This window comes from Bidens hawaiensis, unplaced genomic scaffold (genome assembly GCF_021521415.1).
Source record: "Bidens hawaiensis isolate Kalapana, Puna unplaced genomic scaffold, B.hawaiensis_p1.1 tig00005061_1, whole genome shotgun sequence".
Taxonomy (NCBI): domain Eukaryota; kingdom Viridiplantae; phylum Streptophyta; class Magnoliopsida; order Asterales; family Asteraceae; genus Bidens; species Bidens hawaiensis.
Genome location: NW_027491322.1, coordinates 1,117,985 through 1,130,437, shown reverse-complemented (window position 1 = coordinate 1,130,437; position 12,453 = coordinate 1,117,985). Strand labels below are relative to the sequence as shown.

The 12,453-nt window shown below is 35.0% G+C and overlaps 1 protein-coding gene across 1 annotated transcript; it reads right to left on the bottom strand.

The window, feature by feature from the left end:
- Nucleotides 1–985: 985 nt before the first annotated feature.
- Nucleotides 986–5,357, bottom strand: LOC143628813 (cullin-3A-like). The gene is made up of 2 exons (XM_077098297.1): nucleotides 5,193–5,357; nucleotides 986–3,114 (listed from the first exon to the last, which is right to left on the bottom strand). The coding sequence occupies exons 1-2, from the start codon at nucleotides 5,351–5,353 to the stop codon at nucleotides 1,074–1,076; spliced, it is 2,202 nt and encodes a 733-aa protein (XP_076954412.1). The 5' UTR covers nucleotides 5,354–5,357; the 3' UTR covers nucleotides 986–1,073.
- Nucleotides 5,358–12,453: the final 7,096 nt, after the last annotated feature.

Below are 12,453 nucleotides of genomic sequence, written 5' to 3'. Positions count from 1 at the left end.
GAACTCAATTCTTGGCCACACATTTAATTAAATGAATTGAAATATGTGATTGAGATTAAATCTGGCAAAAAAGTCAAAGTAGGAGAGAGAATAAAAATGTAATTGGTTACACTAACTTTTACGTCCGTTACATATGTGTAAAAAGTCGACTCGGTGTGTAAAAAATTCTGTAATTTTTTTACGTTTATGTAACTTACATATATTACGCATATGTAAAAAAAATTCGAAAAAAAAAATCGTTACACTACGTTCTTTCGAGTTCTTAAAACTCAAAGGAGTTCTTATTTGAAATCTCCCCTATATATATATATATATATATATATATATATATATATATAATTAATTAATAAATAGTAAACGAGCCAAGCTTGAGCTTGAAAATAGAGCTCGAAACGAGCCAAGCTCGAGCTTGAGCTCCATATAAGTTAAACGAGCCTAGTCGAGCTCGGGCTCGGCTCGTTTGCACCCCTATTTGCTACTTAATTAAGCACCTATTAGTTACAAATTAATCTCAAATCATATAGCTTAACTACACAACATGGCTAATCTGCTGCACTAGAAACAATTCATTTTCATGAAATGGTTCTATTCTAAAGCCAGTTAATTGTTAAAAAACAAATAAATAAAAAGTAATACAATTACATAAACATCTTTTAGGTTTGTATAAGCTTGCAGGCTTCATTCTTAATGTATAAAAATCATTCTGGTCATCGTTTACGTTTTAGTTTGGGTTGTTATATTCAAACACCGCCCCCATGATGTGTTAACAAGTGTATACGGCTCGTATAGGTGCTATACTAATTAACAACTGTACTATATGACAGCTTTTTAAGTCTATACGAGCCGTCTACTCGTATAGGAGCACCTAGTGTTTGAATAACCTATATCTTTAGTTTTGTTTCACTTGTTATAAATCTGATATCATTTGCTTATAAGTTATACCACAACGTCTGGAACCAGAATCTGCAACTTTAAGGATGTATAAAAGACCAAACAAAGTATCATCAAACCGAAACTAAAACTGTATCATTCCTCCAACAGTTCAGAAGAAACCGAAATCGCATATCACCCCATCAAGCCAAGTACCGGTACAGCTTTCTATCCTCTCTGTCCCTTTCCAAAAACTCCCTCTCGATAAGCGACTCGATTCGTTTCTTTATCACAACCGGGTTCGCCAAGAACCTCGACTGCAGTTGCTTTGTCACTTCCGCCACAATATTATTATGATCCAACACACGTCTTGCTTTCATAACCCTAACAATCGCAGCCTCGATCTGTGGCTTTCGGTCTTCCTCCACCCTCTGCCTCGTTTCTTGCTTCTCGGGTTCTGATTCTTTTTGTGCCGCCACCATCCCAATCTTCACCTTGTAAAATCTACTAGAAAACTTGTCGTTAAAAAAGAAGTAATCGGTTTCACTTACATCTTTGCTCATTGGTTCTTTCCTCAAAACATTCTTCCCCTTTGCACAAGCTAATGACTGCAAGCACCGTTTAAGTTCAACTGTCGGTATCTCAACTGCCTGCTCGATTTCCTTATAACTCAGCCAATCCACATTGTTGAAAAGCATTAAAACACACATTTGATAAGTTGAAACGTTCAGTTCGTGCTTTTGACCTCCCGAAAAAGTTGCTTTGATATCTGCAGAGCCCATGTTTGTTTGCCATGTTAGTCTCCGTCCATTGTGCGTCCCGAGGTAATATGTTTTGAACTTTTCACACACGGTGAGAATCTCGGGTGGAAGGTTGCAAGTAGGTGTAGATTGAGTCGGCCAGGACCCGGTTGTGAGAACGTACACGGTAAGTATCGGTCCATTGGCTAACACACGAGCCATAGCTAAATTAAAACCCTGCATTGTGTCGTGAGAGGTTTTCATGTCGGTGAACATTCCTTCCAGTTTTGAAGTAAACTGATACCCGCATTCGGTTTTTAGTTTCAATATTAAACTTCTTTCAGCATCTTCAGATACGCTTCTACCCGACAGAAGCCGTTTAGCCAAATGCTGTTTGTAATATTTTTCAAATACGTCTTTTTCTTGTAAATAACGAAAAAGCACCATTACTTTATCCAAAACATTCTCGGCTTCTTCTTCGCTCACGCCTTTTAACCCTTTTCTAAGCTTGTCATCGACAAACAACGAGATGAATTCCGGGGACCGAGGGTTTAAATTTATAAAATACTCAAACGAAGAATTTAACGCAGTTTGAAACGTCTTATCACTACTGAATGCAAGGTTAACAATTTTATCATGTTTAGACCTTTCATCGAGTAAACGTTGTACAAAATCCACGGGATCTTTAACCCGCTCGGGATCGGTAACCAGGTGTTTACCCGTTTCCCGAATGTGAGACATCATCACATCCCGTAATAACATCAATCCACTCGACACCCTGCGGAACAAAGTGTAAATCCTGCTTAAATCATCGTACTTATCATCAACAATCATACTAACCAAACCTGAATTTTCCATGTGAACTAAACGAGTCATTTGGCTTTCAATCATCTCCTTTTCAACAACATTTGTTATCTTCACTTCACTTTGCTCGTCCAAATAATGCGACACGCGCTCAATTTCTTCATTCAAACGTTTCTCGGCTTTTGTTAAATAATCCCCACAATCACAACATTCAATGAACTGTTGAGATTCACCTCGGTAAAAGTTAGCTGAGGTGTCAAGAAACGGCTTCTCAAAGACTTGCTGGTAGACAGATGGACCGAGATCCATTAACATTTGGACTATATTTCTCATTAAACCTCGGTCAACAACTTCACCATTTCTTTCTCTCTGCACGATTTCAAGGAGTGTGTTTCTTAGCCTTGTTTGGATGCTAGTATAGTAGATAATGTTATCCCTCCATAGGTTAAGACCAAGCTCGTGAACGGGAGTTTTGTGTGTACCAGGAATAAATGTTCTATCCATGTACATTAATATATCTCTTATCATTTGTAGTGCTTTGTTGTGTTCCGTCCATTTCCTGTTTAGTTCTTCAAGAAACGAGAGTCCCTGTGATGCTTCAACTGATGCTGCTATGTCCTTTAAGTGCAAAGTCATAGTTGCTACAAGTCCAGAGTATAACTTTTCTCCAAATTTGTGCAAAACCATATTGTACGCATTCCTGGGAATACAAAACACATGTACATGTAGTCAATGCTAGTATTTTTCTTTTAAGGGAGAGTTATTATTGCTATATATGTCAATAACTTTTGATCATCCACAGTAAGTGATTGCCATAAAGACTGATATCATCAACACAGACAATAAAGCATGATACATACAGAACCAGATATAGGACACACAAAGCTCCTCCAAAATGAATGCTTTGCAATTAATATAGCTAAGCCATCTATAATCTTGAAATACAAATAAGTCCACTATGTAGACTCATGGTCCTCCAGAATAAGCGTGTCATTATTCAGAAACGCAACAAATGTTATGTCAGCATATTCTGATACATTATATTATCACTAGCCTACAGTAGTGCCTATAGTGATTATTTGACATGCAAAGATAGTGAATAACTAAATAAATAAAACAGAACAGGTGGTTATAGATTCTACTTGTACCATTCCAACTGCTTGAATACAAAAGTATATGTCCATATGACAGGGCTAAGAGAGTAAGAGACCATCATACTTCACATCAGTACTCTTAGATGAACCTGATATATAGACTAATTATCAGAAGCGTTAAGATCTACTTAGTGCAGAACTAATATAACGTGCTAGACAAGAACATAACACAGAATCAACAAACAGCGACAAATTGGATTGTATTTTTTCTTATTTCATAGTAAACTAAGATAAGATGACCTATATGGTTGGTTTTAAAAAGCATGAGGCGCTCTGAGGCATTTGGGTCCCGAAAGCTGAGACTTGAACTTCATGTACATAAGGTGTTGCTCTATGTACAACCAAAAGCTGCATTTCTCTCATCTTTTACGTATCAGCCTTTTAATCAAGTAATACATTCATAATCTCTTCATCCTTTTGGTCATTTTTACAAATCAGCCTCCTCTAGCCCCTATATTTGACCATGTTTGACCGACATGTAGATGAAGCAGCCCACAAGGCCCTAAGGCATTTTTCCGTTCGCCTCACACCTTAGGTATGCTTTTCGTAACAAGCCTTTATGGTTAAGATAAGTAAATCAATGGACAACATTTTGTGCAGCATGCAATCATGCATCCTTATATCAGAGATTCAAAACAGCTGTAAAAATATAACATAGAAATACTCCAATTATCAATTATGTGTGACACTAGCGGCGAAACTATAGTTAAGTAAACGAGAAACACCAAGTTACAGTAAAATCAAATCAACTGAAAGGCCAATAAAGCTAAAAGATTGGAATGAAATCATGCAGCACAATATATCAAAACATGAATGGAAAATCTAAAACAAATTCCGTTGTTCTACAAATATATGCACTGTGACAAATTTAACTAAGATTATGTCAAAATCAATATGATTCACAACCTCCCTTCCCTTCCAGAAACACAAATCTAAAAGATTAATATAGGAGAGTATATTGTAAAAAATCGTTATGTAATTAGGCCTGTAAACGAACCAAATGTTCATGAACTGTTCGTTTGTGTTCGTTTATTTAATAAACGAACAAACATGAACACACGTTTTGTTCGTTCATTTATGTTCGTGAACGTCCGTTTATATTTGTTTGTTTAAATTCATTAATTTATACCCGTTTACATTTTAATAAATACATAAGTACTTATATTCATATAAATAAAAACATAAAAGGGCCTCGTTAAAATTATATGTATGTGTGTGTGTGTTTGGATGAATGGTGATGTATTCGACTTGTCCGTTTGTGTTCACTAATGCTAACTTATGTTTCTGTCTTCGTTTATGTTAGGTCAATTATGTATCTTTTTTTTCATTTATGTTATGTTCATTTATGTACGTTTACGTTCGTGAACCGTTCATTTACTTAAACGAGCAAACACTAACATGTCCATTTTCTTAATGTACGAACACTTCATGGTTGGTTAAAGTTAAATTAAATTAAATTAACAAACACAAACCGACGAACACGCCCCTCTCGTGTTCATTCGGTCCGTTACGCCTGTAATGTTTCGATCAAGTCCGACACAAGCAATCAAATTACAAAACATCCATAACCTACACAACTAAAACCCTAAACCAATCATCTGCACAAATTAACAATTATCTATACCTGTAAAGCTCTTCGAAACTAAGACCACTGGCATTATGATTATAAATCTCGTGAATCGCATGCTCCAACACCTTCCAAGTCCTCTCTGCATACTTCGAATCCACCACCACTCGATGCTTAAACGCCTCTATCTGAATACCTCTCTTCTTCTGTGAACTCATCCTCTTAATATTATTATTACTATCACCAATCCAATCAAATCCGATTCGATCCGACTCGATCCGATTAATACTCGTCAAAACCCTAGCAATCGTAAAATTAGGGCTTCGGAATCAAAATTAACGGCGATTTAATAATCGGTGAAATGAAATTAGTATAATAATAATAATAATATAAATGTAAAAGCATTACCATTGATGAAGATGAAGATGAAGATCGTTGATGATAATTTGGTGTTCTTTGCTTCACCGGATTTTGCGCTTGTGATTGGTTATGATTTATGAATATTATGATACACGTTAGGCTGAGGGGTGTGGGGCGCTAACCGGGGCGCTAGAGCCCCTCCGCTCGCGCCTCGGGGCGCTAACCCCACACCACCGGGGCGCGAGCGCGGAAATCCAGGCAGGCGTGAGCCTGGTCGCGGGAGAAGAGAGAGAAAATGGACGTTGGGAATGGAGAAATAGCCGTTGGGACCCGGTTAAATTAAAAAAAAATATTTTTTACCTAAATAATACCCCATTTCATCTATAAAATACCCCATTTCACCCATATCAATCACCACAACTTCAAAATAAAACCCAAAATCGACGGGGCGGCGGTGTGTTAATAACGACCTTAATGTTATCGATCAGTCACATTTGATCAACGACCTTATCGACGGGGTTGAACCACCTCAATCTTTTGTTGCAAATGGAGAACTCTTCAAGTACGGGTACTATCTGGTCGATGGTATTTACAACGAATGGGCTTTGTTAGTTCAAGCTTTTACAGATCCAATCGCCGACAAACGGAAGTATTTTACGAAGAAGCAAGAGTCTGCTAGAAAAGATATTGAAAGAGCTTTTGGAGCTATAAAAAAACAATATTATGTTCTGGCGAACCCGATACGTTATTGGACTCGGGAGAGGATAACGGACGTCGTCTACACGTGTCTGATCCTACACAACATGACGTTAGAAGACGAGGGCAAAGCTATCTGCCAAAACTACCAAGGTGACATTCCGCCACAACCGTCCACAATCAGTGATCAACAAAAACTTCATAACATAGCAAATATCAAGAGCCGTGAGATACACGGGGATCTTCGACATGAGTTGGTTGAACATTTGTGGGCGAGGCGACCCGATGATCTTGTATTAGATTAGTGTTATTATTAAGTATTATTGTTTGTTTAATTTTTAGTATGTTTTTTTTTAGTATTAAGTCCAGCACAACCAAGTTATTTGAGTCCGGCCCATCCATATTATTTGAGTCCTGACCAGGCTTGAATTGTTATAAATGTAAAGTTTGTTTAAAGCCGAAGATCAGAAATCGTTTACGAAATAAACGTAAAGATAAAGAAAAGAAGGCTAAGAAATAAAACTCCATTAGACCAACCCCAAACCTAAATAAACTTTACAAAAAAACTAAACATTAAGCCAAAATCCAACCCTAATATATGGTTGATGTTTGAACACTACAACAAAGGGAGGTTCCATTGTGCAATGGCCGTTGTGTGAATTACTGACTTATAAGGTTCGGCACAGAGAGTCAAAACAGAAGCTGAGAAGCAAGCAAGTGATTTGATGAAATCGTTTGGATGTGAAATCGATTGATTGATTGGGCACTGTCGTTGTCTGCTGAGGCCTGAGGTTCAGAACTGACTCGTGTGGGAGTGAAATCGATTAATTGAAACAGTTAACAGAAGCAAGCAGAGACCAGGTTCGATAATTCGCATTTCACCATTTTGTATTTCTTTCAATTTGGTATGTTAGGGTTTGGAATTATTGTTTGACTCGACCCGAACCGAATTCCCAACCCGATACTCAGAAGTAGGAAAAAAAATATTTGATTGTCGTGACTTTCGGCTCATCCATACTGAATGCTCAAAATCCGCCACTGATCGTGTATCAATGTGGGTAGTTCCAAACGTTTAAAAAAAGATCATACTTTATAGCACTCTTTTATACATATATAGTAATGGATTTGTATTCTTTTATATATGTTTTAGGTTTTCTTAAAAAAGAAACTTGAATCCATACGTTGGTGTATGAAATCTATAAAAGGTGTTGGAGCAACAGTCAAACCGATGGTGACTCAAGTAGGTCCCACCACGATAAAGTGGTGGAAAATGTTATAGCTTCATGGTTTCAACTTTCAACTCATATCTCCTTCCTCATGCTACCATATTGTAAGGTCACTTTCTAGAAATAAAAAACATTAATGATGAGATATCATTAAACTTCATAAATATTCATTAAATAATTTAAGATGGATGGATGCATGGATTATATGCCAAGAAAGAATGTGATGGAACGATAAACTCAATGCATGTTAACATAATAATCTATACAATTAATGAAAGAATTAATTAGGGTTGCATGTTAAACACGAAGATTGGACGTGTTTATGAGGATACAAATGGAATGGAAATGAAGATAATGAAATATGATACGATATAGGGATGAAATACGAAGATGTGGCAGCAAACTAGGAGCAAAACGAGGTTGGAATAAGATTTTTTTTTGAAAAAAAAAACAATATTTCTAAGAGAGCTGAAGCCATAAGTTATATCATGGCCGTCACTTACGCCGTAGCAGCATTTTATGGCAGAAATCCATACCGTAGCTTATGGCATGGGCATAACCTACGCTAGCTACCTGACGAGATTTCGTCAAATACCCCCAAATTAGAGTTTTTTAATGACAATTCCATTCTAGACGACTTGGGGAGATTTTAGTCCCAACATCAAGGTTAGTGATCAAATTATCACCATGAGCGGCAAATCTTTTCGTGGTTTCCTCCGGGTGGAGGATTCTTGAAAATGGATGTTTTTTATTTAGTTTCTTGTATTTGCATCTACCAATTTAAGCATTCGATGCTTTTCGCTTAATACTTTGTTTGTCTGATAATTTTACTTGAAACTTTGTTCTTTATCTTTCAATTCCTAAGAGTTCTAGAAATTGGATCAATTAGAGAAGGGTTTAGTTAGGTAAATTTAAATTAATAATCATCTGGATTATTAATTACGCCACTTTATCTCTCGTTGTTTTGCAATCAGAGTAAATTGCGCCACATTATAGTAAGAACCCACACGTTTCAATTTGTTTCCAGTGTATACGACATTCAAAGTTTCAAACATTTAACCCATCAAATTAGCCTTGTTTTATTTTTACAATTCGGTGTTAAATCCTTTTCTAAGTGAGACAAAAACATGGTTATATAATGAAGAGTCTACTCATAAAACGGACCTCACAAGTAGGCTCTTACCCATCAGAACGGAGAAAGCCCAACAAAAAAGACATTCTAGAAGATTACTTGGAGGGAAATGGATTTTGAGGGAAACGGTCTCCTGTTCATTTGATCCGGTTGGTGGCCCAAGACATATTGTCTCAAGATATATAAGAAGCGTGATCCAAGGAATAGATCCAGGAGGCAGCCCAATCGAAGGAAGAAGAGAGGAACCAGAGAAAATATATAATGTTAATATAACTATTGTATAAATTGTATAACCCCTTCCCTCTGTATAAGGGAAGGGAAGATCATACATAAGGCAGAACACACAACATCAATACATATTACATATTACTCACAATTACACTCACAATTACACTCTCGATCGTCATTCTCTTTAGTATTGTTAGAAACGTTGCCCCCATGAGGGAATAGGTTTCAACATACAACATACCATTTATACAAGTTTATACTTTTGGTTTGATTTATACACTAGTGTTTGATCGATGGTTTGTTTTACAAAAATCTTAAATAGGTGTCGATTACATGCATAGATAGTGAAGAAATAAAGGATTTAATTACAATCAAACCGTTTAATATTTCTTTTCCTTTTTTATTGGCAAATTGGAAATAAATAATCCCAACTTTTGTGTGTTGTCCGATAATAATCTCAATTTTAAAAACCACTACAGTCCCAACTTTCAATTATTTTTGTCTCAATTGACCACCGTTAAAAAACACTTGACGACGTTATGTTTTTTCCCGAGTTTCAACCGATGTTTTAGGGCTTTTAATTGAAAGAACGATACAATTCGACTGATGTAAAACTTATCTTGAAACAGTGATTCAAATGACTTGATTTTTGTTAATTGGAAATTCAAACACCCAAATTGAAACATTGTTTCGTCGCTTGAATAACCGTTTCGAGATAATTTTTACATCCGTCGACTCGTATTGTTCTTTCGATCAAAAGCCCTAAAACATCAGTTTGAAACTCGGGAAAAAACTTAATGGCGTTAAGTGTTTTTTAACAGGGGTCCATTGAGACAAAAATAGTTGAAAGTTGGGACCAATGGTAGTGATTTTTTATTTTGGGTACGATCTATTATAAACGTTTTTACACAACCTCTTACGATCGTACACGTTTTTTGCGTGATCGTTCTTAATTTGGCCCCCTGCCGACGAAAATTCCTGGTATACATGTGTATTAGGGAATAATCATATGGACAATGATGCGTATATGAAGAAGACAATTGCAAGGGAAAAGGTGGTGTAGACAAGTCAATTTGATATGAATACACATTACACAGGAAAAGGTTGTCGCGTGTTTTGTGCAATTACAACCAATTCATTACATTCTAATTTTTACGTACAGTGTCCAAAATAATTCATTATTTGATGTCACATGCATGTATAAGCATGGGCGCAGGTTAATGGGGGCTGGGGTGTCCCCGGTCACCCCCGTTTTTTCGCTTAATAGGGTAATATTCACGATTTTGTTTGAAAATCTTTATAGGTGTTATACCACCTTATAAAATTAAAGTGCACCCTTTGAACAAACTAGAAAAATGATGGACAGACTAATGCATTGGTTGTTAGCTTGGATGTCCCAGGTTTAATTCTTGTTTTAAAAATATTTTTTATTGTGGTATATAAATTTTATATATACATATTTATACACCCTATTAATTGTTATATAAAATCCCCCCTCAAAATTTGTCGAAGTATTATTATTTTGTCAAGAACTTGTTTTTTTTATATAGCCAATATAAAGGCTATATATAAGTTTAAAATTGTATATTGCCAATATAAATTTCAAGTTTGATTGTTGAAATTAAATTTTGTTGTTGAAGGCTTTTGTTTTAGAGTGGTTGTTGATACTTAAATTTGATTTTTAGGTATCAAGAGATATATATTTTCAAAGAGAACCATCCGAACCGAACCAAATTACCGATACAAAAATTTATATTATTTGGCCCGGCCCAAACCAAATCACCGACTCAAAAATTTTTGGGACTGTGACTTCAATCACCCCTATGATTTAATCCAAACTTTACTAATATAAGTGTATTGCCGTACCGATACTTTTGTTTTTTTATATCATAAAAATAAAGGGTTCTAATTATATCTTATTTTTATATCCATTTGTCATGAACCTCAACTTTAATTTTGTAGGTGTTTTGATAGGAGACAATAAAATATTATGCCTATTACATACAAATACGTACGTATCTTTTTGTACGTAAAAAAACCTAACAAGCTAGCTTTTTTTATATGTTTTAATAAATTTTGAATTGTTTACCTAGCTATATATATACAATTATACATGATTTACATATTTGTAGGTTATAATCAGAAGTATATGTGTGTGTATTTGAATTTCATGACAGAGACAAGTAAATATTTTATTTCCATTATTCTCTTGTATTTTATTTTTTTTTCCAAATTTAACAATGAATAACTTATTTTATTTTGTGTGTGCCCATAATATTTAGTATTCTACCATAGGTTATTCCCAATTCATTTACGTGTAATAGAATTATCTAAATACATCATTTATTAATTATTTTAGGTGCATATTCTTTAGCTAATTTGTTATCTAGATCTTCAAAAGTATTACATTGATTTTTTTAAAACTAATTGTTTTACTAATAAAACTATTTGAAACTTTGTACATATTTATCGGTGAGAGGGGCCGGGCTCTTGCATTATTGATGGTCTTAAGATGACTTACAATTTATTGTTTCGGGTTACACATATGATTTGACAAATACAAAAAAACATAAATCTAAGTTTACATATTTTGATAGATCCAATTGTGATTTGTGAACATATTCTAAAGTTGATATCGATAGGTTTCGGAGAAACTAATGCAACATAGTCTCATGGGGTTTGTTCACCTCAACATAGACCATGCATTGGTTAGAAGACGAGACATATGCCAGAATGGATGATAACTCTCATTTAAGGCATTAATCACATACATGTGTTTGCAACTGTTGCTTCATTTCATAAATATACGTTATTTATCAAAACAATATTGTTTATATATATAAGAGAGAGACTTAGGTTCATGCGAGAATGAGTTGCTATAGTAAGAAATTATTCTGATCAATCACATAGCAATCACATAAGTTTCTTTTATTTTCAAAATTAATAACTAAGAGGGTATATTAATTACTTATATGTCCAACTTTTGGTAACTAATAATTATTAAAAGTAGGTTACAAATTAATATATTATTATTTCAAAATTGTTATTGTTTTGTTTTTTAATTCGAGATTAATTCATTTATCATGAACAATTTTCAATTTAATCAAATCTCAGACGGTTTTCAGCTCAATACGTAATTCGCAATATCACCTATACAATACGCATGAAACACAAATGTTTGATTTTTTCTACATGCATAATAATTATACCACATACACAATACATATATGTGCCTATGCTAAAAAACTAAATTATTTTTTTCCATATTAAAATACAGATAATAAATGATAGATCATCCTAGTAACGTACACTTGTAAAATTTTGCACGTAACATAGTTATCTCGTAAAGTAGTTGCTGCAGTTACCGCATAGAATAATTTTCGCATGTTACACAGACACCTAAGCTATGCGATAACTTGATCTATGCGATTACTTATTTCACGAGAACCCACTAGGTGAATGCTTGAGTGAGCACTTACTTGAAGTTCTTGTTAAGTCTAGAAGATTATAGTTTGACGTATGAACCTTGTACAGTTGTTAAAGTGTTCGTTCAAGAAGGCATTTCTTATAGCTAAGCAGTTTATACTAGGATCATGTTAGTTTCTAGACCCCACCCCCCCCCCCCCCACCCCACCCCACCCTCTTTATGTTACGTTTTGTGGTGGTGTGAACATTC